This window comes from Cetorhinus maximus, chromosome 12 (genome assembly GCF_964194155.1).
Source record: "Cetorhinus maximus chromosome 12, sCetMax3.hap1.1, whole genome shotgun sequence".
NCBI lineage: Eukaryota > Metazoa > Chordata > Chondrichthyes > Lamniformes > Cetorhinidae > Cetorhinus > Cetorhinus maximus.
In genome coordinates this window covers 7,159,480-7,178,125 of record NC_135890.1, presented here as the reverse complement: position 1 = coordinate 7,178,125, position 18,646 = coordinate 7,159,480, and the positions used below count along the sequence as shown (strand labels likewise).

The 18,646-nt window shown below is 44.8% G+C and overlaps 1 protein-coding gene across 1 annotated transcript in view; it reads left to right on the top strand.

Annotated features, from left to right (window-relative positions):
• prkcq (protein kinase C, theta) overlaps window positions 1–18,646 on the top strand; it is a 115,974-nt gene that overhangs the window by 46,197 nt on the left and 51,131 nt on the right. The window contains exons 4-9 of the mRNA XM_078552966.1: window positions 2,541–2,703; window positions 10,592–10,623; window positions 10,720–10,805; window positions 11,590–11,719; window positions 12,457–12,566; window positions 17,543–17,657. Coding sequence (XP_078409092.1) covers window positions 2,541–2,703; window positions 10,592–10,623; window positions 10,720–10,805; window positions 11,590–11,719; window positions 12,457–12,566; window positions 17,543–17,657 — 636 coding nt within the window. The remainder of the gene's footprint in view (window positions 1–2,540; window positions 2,704–10,591; window positions 10,624–10,719; window positions 10,806–11,589; window positions 11,720–12,456; window positions 12,567–17,542; window positions 17,658–18,646) is intronic.

Sequence of the window (18,646 nt, the reverse complement as noted above, 5' to 3'; positions counted from 1 at the left end):
GAAAACATAGCTATGAATGTGTCACTAGTGGTTGTTATTTTCACACTACTGCAATCATAAGACTTTTTTTTGCTGACTTCTGTTACAAATTATTTTAATGTGAATATTCCATTGCACCTCCAATCATTCATGACTCCCTTAGGACATTTTACCCTCAGACAGTTCCCTTCAGATTAAATTATGACAAGCCTATGCCAATGCAAAGTTCTTTATCATTTCAATTTCAGTGTCTCTACCTCTTTGCACACATTGATCCATGTTCACGGTTGTTTTTGAGCTATCCGTTTTGTTGAGCCCTTTTTCAGCTGTTTTGATACTTTTAATCTCCTTCTAATATAGCTTTCTAGATTGGTACCTGACTCTCCATTTGTCCCCCACTGTCTAATTGTTTACCTGCCTTACTCTGGTCTTTCACACTTTTCCTTGTTATCTCTCTCTCTCTCTCTCGTTCTCACTGTTTTCCTGCAGTTCCTCCCTTCTTTCAGACTCTCTTAAAGAAACTCCATCTTCACTAATGCTATTCCCTCCACCTGTCCCCCGACCCAGGGAGATACAGGCTTCACCGTTCAGGTCCAGGATGGGGCGAGGGTGCAATCTATGCTGTTGCCATTAGAGAGTGAAAGGATATGAATGGTAGACTATAAAACCTCAGCATCAAATGGAAGAGATTATTCATTGCACTGGAGAAAACATTTTCTTCCTTTTCGCAATGTCACAAAATACCCTGGTTAGCTTTTAATTTCATTTTAATATGTCAGAAAGAAAGCCTGAAAGATGCCTTAGGTTTTCAAATAATTTTAGGCTTTTGGTTGCTATATCAACCCTGCTACACTGGATATATATTGCATGAGAAACAAAAGCAAAAATACCTGGAAAAACTCAGCAGGTCTGACAGCATCTGCGGAGAGGAGCACAGTCAACGTTTCGAGTCCGTATGACTCTTCAACAGAACACAGATGCAGATGCTGCCAGACCTGCTGAGTTTTTCCAGGTATCTTTGTTTTTGTTTTGGATTTCCAGCATCCGCAGTTTTTTTTTGCTTTTATATACTGCATGGGACTACATTCAATCATTTTGGAACTTTTTGCACAAAACCCTAACATCAAGAAAGAAAAACAATAACGGTTTAAAGAAAATACATAACGGCCTGTAGTTCAAAACATAAAACACAGTTTAAGAAAGACCTGTGATTAAGTGTCTTACAAATCCAAACCAATAAATTGTGTGGCATTTACTCAGAGTGGTATATATCCCCCAGGTATTTTGTCTGTGTGTTTATTATGGGACAATTAATGTTGCACCATAACATGTTCTTGGTGTGAAAAATCCATAAATTTGTATGCCAGTACTCTTAAACCCAATGCTTGATACAGAGTGTTGACTCTCAACCTATATAACCAATTGTCTCTCTCTATTAGAGATGTCTACAATCCCTTGGGGACTATACCTGCCTACCTACTTACTAGAACCACAGATTTAAGGTGAAAGCAAAATACTGCAGATGCTGGAAATCCGAAACATAAACAGAAAATGCTGCAAGAACTCGGCAGGTTTAACAGCATCTGTGGAGAGGAAAAAACACAGTTAACAGTTCCGAGTCCATATATATCTTCTTCAGAGCTCTGAAAAAGAGTCATACGGACTCGAAACTGTTAACTGTTTCTTTTCCTCCCCACAGATGCTGTTAGATCTGCTGAGTTTTTCCAGCATATTCTGTTTTTGCCACAGATTTAAAGGATTGACAAAAGGACCAGAGGCAACATGAGGAAAATCTCCTTTAATGTGAAGAGTGGTTAAGATTTGGAATGAACTGCCTGATAGAGTGATGATTCAGTAGTAGCTTTCAAAAGAGAAGTGGATAAATACATGAATGGGAAAAAAAAATGCTGGGATATGAGGAAAGAGAGCAGATGTGGGACTAACTGGATTGCTCTTTGAAAGAGCCAGCATGGAGTTGAAGGGCCGAACAGCCTCCTCCTGCATTGAACTATTCCATAATTCTAAGTAGCAATGTCCTAGCCAGACTAATAGTGGGAAGCTCAGCAATTCTCTGGTCTGGTTTTAGCCTGTAAAGTTTCAACAATAGCCCAATGCCCACACCGAGGTCCCAAAAATCTTTGCTGTTGGCCACCTGCTTCTGGACTTCCCGGCTCCCAAGGCGGAGGGCAGGCATAATTGGAAAATTCACTTGTGTGAAACCCTCAGTGTTTTAGTTTGGAGATCCTTAAGCATGGAATTTGCTTTCCCAATGTATCGGACTGCCAAACAAATAGGAAAGGGCTTATTTTAAAATTGGAATTGAAAAGCTCGAGTGCCGGTGTTAACTTTTCTGTCGCTTTTAAATCGTTGTCTTTATGATTGTTGTTTTACAATTTAAACGAGTCAGTAATTGGTGACGAGAGACCAACCCATTGGTTTCTGTCATTGATGCTGAAAGAAAGTAGGTCACTTGTTCTTTCAGCCATACAGTCAGTCTGGAGAGGGAGGTGTGATTTCTGCTGCTACATGCAATGATTAACATTAGGCTTTCCTCCCCTCAGAAAACAAAGGAACTGCAGAAGGTGAAACAGAAGGCTTGTTTGCACTGCACCAGCGAAGAGGAGCCATCAAGCAGGCCAAAGTTCATAATGTCAAGTGCCATGAGTTTACCGCAACATTCTTCCCTCAGCCCACCTTTTGCTCAGTCTGCCATGAATTTGTTTGGTACTTTAATTTATCTTATCTTACCTCTGTCATCTTTATCTTAAGCTGTTTAAAGAAGCAAGGTTTATTGTTTGACTATCTGGATTCTTCATCTTTTACTCCATACTGCACAAGAATTTCATTTCAATTTAGTGACAAACTTGGCTGCGCATATCATCCAGTATGGTTTTAGCTCTAGCTATTCCTCTGGGCCCCGTGTCACATAGCAACAGTAAGTCTCAATGCAAATCTGACACCGAAATAAGAAGGAAGGAGATTTATCCAAAACACATTGCCATGTACATACTACGAACTGTATCTCATATTGCTGAATTTAAGACAGTAACCTCGCATGGTTGTTCAGATGAAGAATTTGTCATCTAACTCTCTAGATGGGAATGATGCCTTTGGGAGCTTTACATTGCCTGTGTAAACATTATGGGCCAAGGATTCCACAACCTGTTTGTGAACATTCCTGTGTTTGGTATGTGCAGCCAAGTCAGTGAAACGTTTTTGTAAAATGTATGTACTATGCCTCTACACGTGGTGCCCATCACAGTTTTGCCACTACATTGACATATATCATAGGGTGGATTTGCTGGAGATGGTTTTTCCTGTCTCTACTGCCCCATTTGCACTGGAAAATGAAACAGGAGACAAATTTGTTTTCTTTTTAAAAAGCAACACCTGTCCGAGGCCACAATTCAATTTTCAAGTGGGCCTATAAATGGATGCTCAGGACCCTCTTGTGAAACAGGTGGAGGCTTCCTGTCATTGGTTAACTCAGGGTTCTGTGCCCAGGATAGGTCCCTGAGGAAATCCTGGTGAAGCAATGGGTGCGGTGAGTGTCTTGTGTGCCTTGATGTTGGTCGCTGGTCCCTGGAGTGAAGTAGCATAACTATTGGACCTTAAAGGGACCGCTACAAATCGCTCCCAAGAATGGGCCAGGTTTGTCTTTTCTTTAGTGTCCTCCTAGTCCCCAAAGCAAAATGCTCTGGCCTGCTGCAGTTCCCTGCATTACCGCTCCCCAGGATTCTCTGGGCTGCTAATTCACCCTTTTTTGCCTAGGTGCATTCGCAGGGATTCACCAAGGCTCCCTAGGCAGCATCTTCCAAACCCACAACCACTACCACCTAGAAGAACAAGGGCACCACCACCTGCAAGTTCCCCTCCAAGTCACTCTCTCACCATCCTGACTTGGAAATATATCGGCCGTTCCTTCACTGTCGCTGGGTCAAAATCCTGGAACTCCCTCCCTAACAGCACTGTGGGTGTACCTACACCACATGGACTGCAACGGTTCAAGAAGGCAGCTCACCATCACCTTCTCAGGGGCAACTAGGGATGGGCAATAAATGCTGGCCCAGCCAGCGAAGCCCACATCCCGGTGAATGAATTTTTTTAAAAAGTACACTCTACCAGTGCCTTACCACCTATTTGGGAGTCCCATAATCCTTAGCCCTTACTAGCCTGTTCCCAGAGCTTGTGGAAGTGGACGAAGTGGGGTTGTCCGATTGAGAAGCCAGTGTGCATTCCACACCAGACAGATAAGAAAGCTAGCTAAAAAGCAAAATACTGCAGCTGCTGGAAATCTGAAATAAAAACAGAAAGTGCTGGAAAAATTCAGCAGGTCTGGCAGCATCTGTGGAGAGAGCAGAGTTTTGCCCTTGATGGGCGGGTGGGCCCGACTGACTCGGTGGTGGGTGGGCAGCCAATCGCCGCCGACGAAACGGGCCCCGCCGCCATTTTAAGTGGGCGGGCCAATTAAGGCCCACCCAACGTGACGCCCAACGGGAAGCACTATGCGCTCCCTGTGCGGGCAGGACAGGGGGGGATTCCCCAACTGCCAGAGTGCGCACTTTCGCACACGTACACATCTCCCTGAGGCTAAGTGCTATCTCAGGGAGATCACTGAAACTCTGTGAAAGTCTAAAAATAGAAAAATTTTAAAATCATTAACATGTCTCCCTCATGTGAAAATGTCACACGAGATGGGGCCCGTTGGTGAGGAGCACAAACACTTTATTAAAAGTTTTTAAACCCGATATCAAACCTCATCCCGCCCGTGGACGAGGTTTGTAAAAAAAAATCACTTACCCGCCTGCCCGTTGGGCCCGTGCGCCGAGCCGAAGTTCGCACGGGCCCCTCAAAATCTTGGTCGATTGGAGAGTTAATGGCCTTAACGAGGCCTTTAATTAATGGCGGACGTGCGTCCCGCCGCATAGCGCGCCTGCCGCCCGAAATATCACGATGCCGCGCGCTGATGTGGGGACGCTCGCGCGACATTTTAAGCGCTGGCGTGTGGAGTCCGCCACCCACACGCCAGCCAGAAGATTCTGCCCAGAGTTAACATTTCAAGTCCAAAATGACTCCTTCAGAACTGAAGAGAGGTAGAAATTTGTTGGTTCTATGCTGTAGAGAATTGGGGGAGGGTCAGAACAAAAAGGAAGGCCAGGAATGGGTTAGAGGGTGGGAGAGATTAAATGACAAAGGTGTCATGGAACAAGGGGCAAGGTGAGTGGGTAATGGTTGTAGAGGAGAAACAAAGCATTAGCCCAGAGAAAGTAATTTATTTTATTCCTTCATGGAATGTGGGCTTCGCTGGCTGGGCCAGCATTTATTGCCAAACCCTAGTTGCCCTTGAGAAGGTGGTGGTGAGCTGCCTTCTTGAACCGTTATAGTCCATGTGGTGTAGATACACCCACAGTGCTGTTAGAAAGGGAGTTCCAAGCTTTTGAGCCAGCAACAGTGAAGGAACGGTGAAATATTTCCAAGTCAGGATGGTGAATGACTTGGAGGGGAACTTCCAGGTGGTGGTGTTCCCATCTGTCTGCTGCCATTGTCCTTCTAGATGGTAGTGGTCGTGGGTTTGGAAGGTGCTGTCTAAAGAGCTTTGGTGAATTCTTGCAGTGCATCTTGTAGATGGTACACACTGCTGATAGTGTGCGTTGGTGGTTGAGGGAGTGAATGTTTGTGGATGGGATGCCAATCAAGCGGGCTGCTTTGTCCTGGACGGTGTCAAGCTTCTTGAATGTTTTGGGAGCTGCACTCACCCAGGCAAGTGGGGAGTATTCCATCACTCCTGACTTGTGCCTTGTAGATGGTGGACAGGCTTTGGGGAGTCAGGAGGTGAATACTCATCACTTTTCGCAGGATTCTTAGCCTCTGACCTACTCTTGTAGCCAAAGTATTTATATGACTAGTCCAGTTCAGTTTCTGGCCAATGGTAACCCTCAGAATGTTGATAGTGGGGGGTTCAGTGACGGTAATTCTATTGGATGTCAAGGGGTGATGGTTAGATTATCTCTTGTAGGAGATGGTCATTGCCTGGCACTTGTGTGGCTCGAATGTTACTCAACGTTTGTCAGCCCTGGATATTGTCCAGGTCTTGCTGTATTTGGACATGGACTGCTTCAGTATCTGAGGAGTCGTGAATGGTGCTGAACATTGTGCAATCATCAGCAAACATCCCCACTTCTGATGTTATGTTGGAAGGAAGGTCATTGATGAAGCAGCTGAAGATGGTTGAGCCGAGGACACTACAGAATCACAGAATCTTAACGGCACAGAAGGAGGCCATACAGCCCATCATGTCCCTGAGGAACTCCTTCAGTGATGTCCTTGAGCTGTGATGACTGACCTCCAACAACCACAACCATCTCCCTTTGTGCTAGGTATGACTCCAACCAGCGGAGAGTTTTCCCCCTGATTCCCATTGACTCCAGTTTTGCTAGGGCTCCTTGATGCCACACTCGGTCAAATGCTGCCTTGATGTCAAGGGCAGTCACTCTCACCTCACCTCGGGAGTTTACCTCTTTTGTCCATGTTTGAACCAAGACTGTAATGAGGTCAGGAGCTGAGTGGCCCTGGCGGAACCCAAACTGGGCATCAGTGAGCACATTATTGCTAAGCAAGTGCTGTTTGTTCGCACTGTTGATGACCCCTTCCGTCACTTTACTGATGGTTGAGAGTAGACCGATGGGGCGGTAATAGGCCGGGTTGGATTAGCCCTGTTTTTTGTGTACAGGACATACCTGGGCAATTTCCCACAAAGCCGGGTAGATGCCAGTGTTGTAGCTGTTCTGGAACAGCCTGGCTAGGGGCGCGGCAAGTTCTGGAACACAATTCTTCAGTACCATTGCCGGAGCCCATAGCCTTTGCACTATCCAGTGCCTTCAGCCATTTCTTGATATCACATGGAGTGAATCGAATTGGCTGAAGACTGGCATCTGTGATGCTGGGGACCTCCAGAGGAGGCCGAGATGGATCATCCACTCGGCACTTCTGACTGAAGATTGCAGCAAGTGCTTCAGCCTTATCTTTTGCACTGATGTGCTGGGCTCCTCCATCATTGAGGACGGGGATATTTGTGGAGCCTCCTCCAGTGAGTTGTTTAATTGTCCACCACCATGTGTGACAGGATGTGGCAGGAATGCAGAGCTTAGATCTGATCCATTGATTATGGGATCGCTTAGCTCTGTCTATCACTTGCTGCTTATGCTGGCACACAAGTAGTCCTGTGTTGTAGCTTTACCAGGTTGACATCTCATTTTTAGATATGCCTGGTGCTGCTCCTGGCATGCCCTCCTGCCATGAGGTTACAGATTGTGTTTCAGTACAATTCTGCTGCTGCTGATGGCCCACAGCGCCTCATGGATGCCCAGTCTTGAGTTGCTAGATCTGTTCGAAATCTATCCCATTTAGCACAGTGGTAGTGCCACACAACACGATGGAGGGTATCTTCAATGTGAAGATGGGACTTTGTCTCCACAATGACTGTGCGGTGGTCGCTCCTACCGACACTGTCATGGACAGATGCATCTGTGGCAGGCAGGTTGGTGTGGATGTCATCAAGTATGTTTTTCCCTCATGTTGGTTCGCTCACCACCTGCCGCTGACCCAGTCTAGCAGCTATGTCATTTAGGATTCAGCCAGCTCAGTCAGTAGTGGTGCTACTGAGATTCCCCTACCCAGAGTGCATTTTCAGTGCTTCCTCCAAGTGGTGTTCAACATGGAGGAGCACTGATTCATCAACTGAGGGAAGGCGATAGATAATAATCAGCAGGAGGTTTCCTTGCCCATGTTTGACCTGATGCCACGAGCCTTCATGGGGTCCAGAGCCGATGTTGAGGACACCCAGGGCAATTCCCTCCCGACTGTATACCACTGTGCCGCCACCTCTGCTGGGTCTGTCCTGCCCATGGGACAGGGATGGTGATGGAGGTGTCTGGGACATTATCTGTAAGATATGATTCCGTAAGGATGACTATGTCAGGTTTTTGCTTGACTAGTCTGTGAGACAGCTCCCCCGAAATTTGGCCCTAGCCCCCAGATGTTAGTAAGAAGGACTTTGCAAGGTCGACAGGGCTGAGTATGTGGTTGTTATTTCCAGTGCCTAGGTTGAGGCTGGATGGTCCTTCCAGTTTCATTCCTTTCTTTTTGAGACTTTGTAGCAACTTGTTACAACTGAGTGGCTGGCTAGGACATTTCAGAGGGTGTTTAAGGACATTACTGTGGGTCTGCAGTCACATACAGGCCAGACCAGGTAAGGGCAGCAGATTTCCAGTGAACCAGATGATTTTTATAGTTATCATTGGACTTTTAATTTCAGAGCTTGATTGAATTCAAATTCCACTATTTGGCTGTGGCAGGATTCATACCCAGGTCCTTGGGTCCCTGGGTTACTAGTCCAGCAACAATACCACTATGCCATCGCTTCCCCAATTAATGGCAGGATAAAGGACACCTCTGTCTGAAAGCAAAAACGTGCAAACTGACACTTGGCAGAGGAAAACAAATCAAAATGGAAAACAGAGTTCACGGTCTAAGTTGTTGAACTTGCTGTTGAGTCCAGAAGGCTGTAAAATGCCTAATCGGTAGGCAGAGGGCTCTTTCTCCAACTTGTGTGGGAACATTGCAGCAAGCCAAGGATAGAAACGTGAGCATGACAGCAAGGTGGTTGCATTAAAATGGCAAGGGACAGGAAGGTCAGGATCGTGCTTGCAGACTGAGTGAAGGTGCTCCACAGAGCTGCCAAGCAGTCTATGTTTAGTTTCTCTAATGGACAGGAGACCGCATTGTGAAAAGCAAATTACAGTAAACTAAATCTAAAGAAGTAAATTGCTGCTTCACCTGGGAGGAGTGTTTGGGGCCTTGGACGGTGAGGAGAGAGGAGGTAAAGGGGCAGGTGTTACACCTCCTGCGATTGCATGGGAAGGTGCCGTGGGAAGGAGATGAGTTGATGGAGATGATAGAGGAGCGGACCAGGGTGTCGCGGAGGGAATGGTCCCTTTCGAACGCTGACAGGGGCAGGAAAGATGTGTTTGGTGGTGGCATCATGCAGCAGCTGGTGGAAATGGCGGAGGATAATCCTCTGAATGTGGAGGCAAGCTGGGTGGAAAGTGAGGACAAGATGAACCTTATCTTGGTTCTGGGAGGGAGGGGAAGGGGGGAGGGCAGAAGTGTTGAAATGGGTCAGACATGGTTGAGGACCCTGTCAACCACAGTGGGTGGTAGTGGGGGGGTGGGGTGGGGTGGGGTAGTGCGGGAGGGGGAATTCTTGGTTGAGGATAAAGGAAGACATGTTGAAAGCACTGTTATGGAAGATAGCATCATCGGAGCAAACGGAAAAACTGGGAGAATGGAATGAAATCCTTACAGGAATCAAGGTGTGAGGAGATGTAGATGAGAACTGTGAGAGTCGTTGGGCTTATAATGAATATTAATAGGCAGTCTATGCCCAGAAATGGAGACAGAGAAGTCAAGGAAGGGAAGGGAAGTGTCAGAGATGGACCATTTGAAGGTGAGAGAAGGGTGGAAATTGGAAGTAGAATTGGTGAATTTTCCACTTCTGGGTGAGACCAGCAACCGGCACCGATACAGTCACCGGTGTACCGGAGAAAGAGGTGGCGGAGGCGACCTGAGTAGCACTGGAACAAGGAATATTCCACATACCCCACAAAAAGGCCGGCATAACTAGGTTCCATGCGGGTACCCATAGCAACACCTTTTGTTTGGATGAAGTGTGACAAGTTAAAGGAGAAATTGTTCAGTGAGAGAACAAACTCAGCCAGACAGAGAAGAGTGGTGGTGGATGGGGATTGTTCGGGCCTCTGTTCAAGGAAGAAGGAGAAAGCCCTCAGACCATCCTGGTGGAGGATGTAGGTGTAGAGAGATTGGACGCCCATGGTTTTTATTTTATTCATTCACGGGATGTGGGCTTCGCTGACTGGGCCAGCATTTATTGCCCACCACTAGTTGCCCTTGGAAAGGTGGTAGTGAGCTGCCTTCTTGAACCCCTGCAGTCCGTGTGGTGTAGGTACACCCACAGTGCGGTTAGGAAGGGAGTTCCAGGATTTTGACCCAGCGGCAGTGAAGGAACGGTGATATATTTCCAAGTCAAGATGGTGAGTAACTTGGAGGGGAACTTCCAGGTGGTGGTATTCCCATCTATCTGCTGTCCTTGCCCTTCTAGATGGTGCTGGTCATGGGTTTGGAAGGTGCTGTTGAAGGAGCCTTGGCGAATTCCTGCAGTGCATCTTGTAGATGGTGCACACTGCTGTCAATGTGCGTCGGTGGTGGAGGGCGTGAATGTTTGTGGGTGTGGTACCAATCAAGTGGACTGCTTTGTTCTGGACGGTGTCCAGCTCCTTGAGTGTTGTGGGAGCTGCACTCAACCAGGCACGTGGGGAATATTCCCCACTTGCAGATAGTCTTTGGGGAGGCTGTTCGGGCCAGGAAACTGGAAATTATTGACATGATGTAGGGACGTATGAAGTATGAACTCTACCTATGTGGGTTTCTCACTGGTTTGTGTTTAGTGACGTGTTTTTTTGTGTGGGTTTCAGACATGCAACTGATCAACAAAAAAAAAAAATAATTGAATTCTGCTCATTTTTGTTTCTTTCAGGGGATTGAATAAACAAGGCTACCAATGTCGACGTAGGTGATTTTTCATGTCCACATAATTCAAACTAAAATTTTGTCGTTGCTTGTTAGCTTTGAACACATTAAGACATTCTTCTGTTTACCTTCCAGAGTGCAATGCTGCTATTCATAAGAAGTGCATTGATAAAATAATAGCCAAGTGTACGGGATCGGCGGTGAACAGCAGGGAAACCATTGTACGTACCAGAGCCCCTGAATATAAAGAGTCTTTGTGCACATGCAGTACGTTAGAACTGTGAGGCACAGTGGCAGAGAGAATTCATTGGTAGCAGGGTTTAACTCAAAGTGTCCTTAACCAGGGTCATTTCCAGAAAGCCACATCAGTTAAAACAGACTAACACCTTCAACAGTAAACCTGTGCTATATCAACATCAATAACATTTGCTCTACCGATGCCCATTTCAATATCTGTCCAATACACAACTGACCCTACAATGATTTCCAGGTGATTCATAAGTTACACAGCTAGAGGCTCATTTCCACATTTCCCAAACTATTCCCCTCGGCTAAATATTGTTCGGTAGACGGATCTCGAAGTTAAGCTCTCTGCAACGTTTGCATGCTTTTCGTTAGAATTTGCCAGTAGAAAAGCCATTAGGTTTGAAAGGCTGAGTTGACTCAAAAGAGGTGGATTCCGCGGCTCGAAGACCAACTAAACTTTTCCTCGTCAAATGTCACAACTTTTAAAAAAATTTCCGTTCGCACTAACAACAATTTAGTTTCCTCTCGCAAGATTTTGCCAGCACCATGATAGATTGTTTTGTCAGAATTTCAAGACCATCGACATTGAGTCAGTGGTAGAACACTACACCTTTATGTTGCCACCTTTGCCCATAGAAATCAGTTAGTATCTGTGTACCGTTCCATGTTTCGTGGATACGTTTCAATGACATTGACTACCCTCTTTTAAGGGTACGTTAAACTTTCCGCTAATCATCTGCATTCTCTTTTGATCTCCAGTTTCACAAGGAACGGTTTAAAATAGATATGCCCCATCGATTTAAAGTCTACAACTATAAGAGCCCAACATTCTGTGAGCACTGTGGGACCCTGCTGTGGGGCCTGGCAAGACAGGGTTTGAAGTGTGAAGGTGAGTATGCAGTTGGCAAACACAATGGTGAAAGCATCCATGGCCCAAATAGAAGCCTGCTCCTAGAGCGACCTCTAACAGCCACCTTTAAAAGGCTTTATGGCCACCCACATCCAGTACCCATGGATATAATGGATGTGGTACATGCACTGCCTTTTGGATTAGCGTTATACAGCCACCATTTAAACGGTTTCCGCTTGTTTTGGGCAAAAGCACTGGTCACCCACTTTGAGGCCTGCTTGAAAATTGAGTTGGCTGATATTATTCTTTGCCATTTTATTCTGCCTATTTTTCAATGGGAGCAGAGTGGTAGGCAGATTAAAATCTCCTTTCTGGGTGTCTAATTTTTTCCAATGTACCTCGAGATGCATAGAGCAAGCTATAGATCATTGGAATACAGTTGAAAGAAACCTATGCTAATCAGATTGCCAAAATCCCAGATGAAAGCAATTGCGGCTACTCGAGAGTTCCTTACCCCCTCAGATTGCTAATTGGGTTAATTACGGTAACTGCTCACAGCAAAGATAACTGCAGACCTCATACATTAAATTCTACCTTGTCCGAGTTAACTTGCAGTTCATGAAAATCTAACAATTAATGTGTTTCCAACTCCCATACAAGGTTTGTTCTAAGGAAAGCAGCAGAATATATGAACCATCCTTAAGTGACTAATGTAACAGGAGGTAAAGCAAAACCCATGATCAGTAATACCCTGTGTTTGCTTGCCTCTCTGCCAGAATGCGCTATGAATGTTCATCACAAGTGTCAGAACAAAGTAGCAAACCTGTGTGGCGTTAATCAGAAAATGATGGCTGAGGCCTTGGCACAGATAGAGAGTGAACAACAGGTATGGAACATATTGGTGTTTCTTTGGTTACCATTTTGAGTCAACCTTGTGAAGTCTTTTGTGTTACAGAAAATGGCATAAACTAAAAGGTCAGTAAATGTAAAATAACTCTCACCTGAGTATTATGATCAGTCCCATTGCATATTGTTCCATTAGGTGAAATGGTCACAAGAACAAAACAACAGCTCCTTCCACATCAGCACAATAAAGGTAGTGTAAATAACTGAAAGTACAGGAAATAAGTGTTCAGTTCACATGAATTCAACATCTGTTTTATGCTTGTTTTAAAAAATGGATCTTCACAGCCCAAAAATCTTGCACAGGCTGAAGTTTGCCTCTAAACATGGTTCTTTCACATGTACTTATTCTTTTTTTAAATTTAATTTGCCTTTTGGGACTCTTTTGCTATAAGTGTCCATTGACATTTGATAAGGTGCCACATCAAAGGTTATTGTAGAAAATAAAAGCTCATAGTGTAGGGGGTAACCTATTGGCATGGATAGGAGTTTAGCTAGTTAACAGAGAGTTGGCATAAATGGGTCTTTTTCTGGTTGGCAGGATGTAATGAGTGGTGTGCCATAGGGATCAGTGCTGGGGCCTCAACTTTTTACAATTTATATAAATGACTTGGATGAAGGGATGGAAGGTATGGTGGCTAAATTTGCTGATGGCACAAAGATAGGTGGGAAAGTCAATTTTGAAGAGGACGTAAGGAGGCTACAAAGTGACATAGGTGGGTTAAGTGAGTGGGCAAAGATCTGGCAAATGGAGCAGAATGTGGGAAAATGTGAAATTGTCCATTTTGGCAGGAAGGATAAAAAAGAAGCTTATTACCTAAGTGGTGAGAGACTGAGGAGCTCTGAGATTCCGCGGGATCTGGGTGTCCTGGTGCATGAATCACAAAAGGTTAGTATGCAGGTACAGCAGGTAATTAGGAAAGCTAATAGAATGTTATCGTTTATTGTGAGGGGAATTGAATATAAAAGTAGGAAGGTTATGCTTCAGTTGTACAGGGCGTTGGTGAGACCACAACTGGAGCAATGTGTACAGTACTGGTCTTCTTATTTAAAGAAAAATGTAAATGCATTAGAAGCACTTCAGAGAAGGTTCACTAGACTAACACCAGGAATGGGTGGGTTGTCTTATGAGGAAAGGGTGGACAGGTTAGGCTTTTATATGGAATTTAGAAGAGTAAGAGGCCACTTAATTGAAACCTTTAAGAACCTGAGGGGTCTTGAGAGAATGTTTCCTCTTCTGGGAGAATCTAGAATTAGGGGTCACTGTTTAAAAATAAGGGGCCGTTCATTTAAGATAGAGATGAGGAGAAATTGTTTCAGAGGGTTGTGAAGCTTTGGAACTCTGTTCCTCAAAAGGCAGTGAAAGCAGAGTCTTCGAATATTTTTAAGGCAGAGCAAGGTAGATTCTTGATTAACAAGGGGGTGAAAGGTTATCGGGGGTGGGCAGGGATGTGGGGTTGAGGTTACAATCAGATCAGCCATGATCTTATTGAATAGTGGAGCAGGCTCAAAGGGCCGAGTGGCCTACTCCTACTCCTAATTCATATGTTCGTATGTCGTTTGCATGTTCATATGTAAGTCTTCAAGGTCTATACATAGCAAATTACACATGGGAGTGGGAGAGATTAGAAAAGAAACTGTTGGTATTCCTATAGCACCTTTCAGAATCTCAGGATGTCTCAAAGCATTTTACAGCCGATGAAATGCTTTTGAAGTGTGGTCACTGTTGTAACGTTGAAAACACAGCAGCCCAATTTGTGGACAGCAAGCTCCCACAAACAGCAATGTGTTAATGACCAGATCATCTGTTCCTCTGAAGATGGGTGAGGGATAGATAGTGATCAGGACAACAGGGATAGCTTCCCTGCGATTCTTCAAAATGGTGCCATGGGATCTTTTCCATCAACCTGAGATGGCAGGTAAAGTCTCATCCAAAAGCTATCTCCCACAACAGTGCTGCACTCTCTCTGAACTGCACTGGAGCGTCAGCTGAGATTTTTGTGCTCAAGTCTCTGGAGTAGGGTTTGAGCCCATCTCAGCTTAAAATGCCATTGTATTAAGAATGTGCTATCTATCTGTGAATTTTACCAACTGGTCTTGGGGCAGAATTTTTGCCCCCACATAGGGGCAAGGACGGAGGCGGGTGGGCACGAAACTTCACACTATCTGCCGGTGTGTTGGCACCATCCTGTCCCCAGGGCCCTTTTCCTGGAGGGTGAGATCATGAGCGGAAGGGCAACCCATAGTTGGCAGACCAATTAAGGCCAATTATCAGAGGTTGGATAGAATTTTCAAGTCAGCGTCAGGAACTGGCCAGTTGCCTGGAGGTGGTTTCCCAGTTGCAGACAAGGTCGGCCAGTTCTCAAGGCAAGCTTTGAGGTCCTCAGGCTGCCCTGTGGAGTGGTCCCCACAATCCTGGTCCAGCAGCTCAAGGTGGAGGCGCTTTCCCTCTCTCTAACCAGAAATCCAGGCTGCAGATCCTTCCATACTGGAAGGCCTCCTTCTGGTCCTCCAACTTTGAGAGCCCATCCGCTGCCCGTAAAAGGGGAGGCGGTGGCATAGTGGTATTGTCACTGGACTGGCAATCCAGAGGCCCAGGGGAATGCTCTGGGGACCTGGGTTCAAATCCCACCACGGCAGATGGTGAAATTTGAATTCAGTAAAAATCTGGAATTAAAAGTTTGATGATGATGATCACTAAACCATTGCCGATTGTCATAAAAACCCATTCACTGGTGTCCTTTTAAGGAAGGAAATCTGTTGGCCTGGCCTACATGTGACTCCAGACCCACAGCAATGTGGTTGACTCTTAAATGCCCTCTGAACAAGGACAATTAGGGGTGGGCAATAAATACTGGCCCAGCCAGCGAAGCCCACATCCCATGAACGAATATAAAAAAAAAGCAAGCATGTCCTCTGGCCAAATCAGGGGAAGTCACTGCTAACTAACTGTTCCCCACGCAGCGCAGGGTCAGGACCCCAATTTGACCCTGAATTGGGGTCCCCACCCAAATCCCTGCTCTCTCAGACGAAGGGTTGGGTTAGATCCTTGGCGTATTTTGGAGTCAATATAAATTGAATGCAGTGTTACCAGGGAGTGATTACAATGAAAGGGCTTTGATAACAATTTAATGATAATGCGGAAGCTTGAGTGCTTAATTATCGTGTGCAACCTGAGGTTAGATAATGGCCCTGTGATGGCTGTAGAATGCTAGTTATTAATCAGAGTACACTCTGTAATTCACAGAATAGTATTATTGTCAGCTGTGTGAGCACTTGGAGCCAATCTGCGTCACGTCATTGATAACAGAGAATTATTGCTATTGTGCTGTCATTGTTGGAAGATTATTAAGAAATGATTAATAGTTGATTCTGTTCCAAGTAGTTATAATAATGATATTCACCAACAAAAATGCGGCTGCAAACATTGTAGTTTTTGAACCTCAAGTCTCAAGTTTGTTATTCAAAATCCTGAAGCCACCCACTTCCCCCTTCATGTAGGCTTGCCTTCATTTATTATCTTAACATACACCTACCTGAAAACCATACATATTTTAGGATAATCAGAGAAATTATGGCTAATTTTTTTTTTTCTGACAAGCTGAGAAATGGACTTGTAAGAACAGTCCCAGGCACCATCCATTAGGGAGGTTGGCCCAAGATGGAGTGCCGCGTAAATTTACCAGAATGATACCTGGACCCCAAGGGTTAAGCAACAAGGGAAAATTGAAAAACAAAACTCAGGTTGTATTCCCTGGAATTTAAGAGGTTAAGGGGTGATTTAATCGGAGATTTCAAGATATTAAGGGGAACAGATGAGATAAATAGAGAGAAACTATTTCCATTATTTGGAGGGCTTGGACTAGGGGGCAGAGTCTAAACATTAGAGCCAGACTTTTCGGGAATGAAGTTAGAAAACACACAAATTGTGGTAGAAGTTTGGAACTGGCTTCCGCAAATGGCAATTGATGCCAGATCAATTGTTAATTTTAAAACTAGATTTTTGTTTGCCAAAGGATAGGGGACAAAGGCGGGTTTATGAAGTTAAATTGCACATCAAGCCATGATCTCATTGAATGGCGGAAGAGGCCAGAGGGATTAAATGGCCTTCTCCTGTTCCAATGTTTCAACTGAAATCTATTACAATGCTGAAGAGTTAAGCCAAATTACAGAGGAATCTACATGAACAGAATTTGTATTTGCAGACAGGGAGTGCACATGCTGTCCCGACAGCCATAAGAGCCATAAGACATAGGAGCAGAAATTAGGCCATTCGGCCCATCAAGTCTGCTCCGCCATTCAATCATGACTGATAAGTTTCTCAACCCCATTCTCCCGCCTTCTCCCCGTAACCTTTGATCCCCTTACCAATCAAGAACCTATCTATCTCGGTCTTAAATACACAATATAGGGAGATGTAGGTACTTGGCTAAGGTCAGTAGGTGCACGATGCCAAGGCTCAAGAATGCCTAGACCACTACTGAAGTTTAACTAGTTAAAACTGCACAAGCGAGGGTATTGTGTGGAAGAGCTGTATGGAGGCTGAGCCATCGAGGATAGGTTTACCCTTCCAGGTCTCATCAATAAGCCAAGCTGGCTGGTTAATCATCAAAAAGGCTGCTGAGAATTATACTCTTCTGGCTCCGAGGTCAGATTATGGAGTCTGAGGCAGAGAATTGCTTTGTTTCCAATCTCCCATCGCCAGGCCTAACACCTTGGACTGAACCTCAAAGGGACCCTGTTATCTCCTCCCCTCTCAAGAAGAAAAAGTCCAAAAAAAAAGTAAATCAATGTTCAATGATCTTATCTTTTTTTTGGCAAGTAATACATTTTAGTAAGTGCACGTGGGCATACTCGAGGATTAAAGTGCGGGACTGAAAAGAAATGGTCCCAGGTTCTGTTTGACGTTTTTCTTGACAGCTGATTCTGAAACATCCTGTTTGTGTACCTTCGATCCAGGCGCGTAATTTGCGTGATAATGAGCAAGTAAGTCGAGAAGGACCTGTTGAAATTAACCAGTGTGTTCTCAAAAAACCAACTGAAGTAGAACAGGCTGCTGCTTCTGCTAAGAAAGGTACTGTGACGCTCTTAGACTATTTTTATGCTTTGTTTTCCTTTCTGTGTAAAGAATCTATGTAAAGATACAAACTATCTTATTGTGCCCAGTCTAGATTTTCCAGGCTTCTTGGGGATTTAAGGTGTTGATAAGATTTAAGGCCATTGAGCCCTCAGGAATAACCATGCAGACTGTCCCTGTCAGGACAAACATACAGAAGGAGAAGCAGCTATGCCCTTGGATCACCTGGTACCACCAGTGTCCGATCGTAACCTCCCTGGACAGTCATACAGACAGCAAATGAAGCAGATGAGAAAAAGATTCTTAGGCTGTAAGACCCTGAGTTTTAGCCTCTGTCTAGACAGTGTGCCCTTTGCCTGCATCTGAACAAATGATGAACCCTCATCAGGTCTGCACCACCACCCAACGATGTCTTTAAATCCTGTGAAAAATGTACTACACTGTTCATGAGCAACTTGGCAACAGCGATCACAAGGGTTAGAATAATAATTGAGAGAGAGAGAGATGAGTAAGTCAAAAGCCGAAATAATAAATTGGAGAAAAACAGATGAGAATGGCCGGGAAACTGGAACAAAATATCAACAACAGTGGGAAATATTTAGCAAGACGATTAATAGAGTTCAGCAGAAATATAGGGAGTGAAATTATTCTACCTCATTAACACGCAACGGGCTGGTAGTGCATTTGAAGCCAATTTTCACTGCAGCAGTTTGTATTTTCCATTGACTGAGTAAATGCTGCCAAGATTCTTGATTTCAAACCAAATAAGAGTGACAGCAAGACGAGGAAATGAGTCTCTGAAAAGCGTTTGAACAATAGTTCTGCAAACTTCAGTGGAAAGAGGATGGGGGGATGGTGAAAAATCAGCTGCTGATTCGTTCAGAGCCTGGTTTGCTCTGTTGCTGGAGAACAGTTACATGTCAATATTCCACTAAAACACAAAAACAAAAGTAGCCCGGAACGAAACCTCATGAACAATAAAGCGA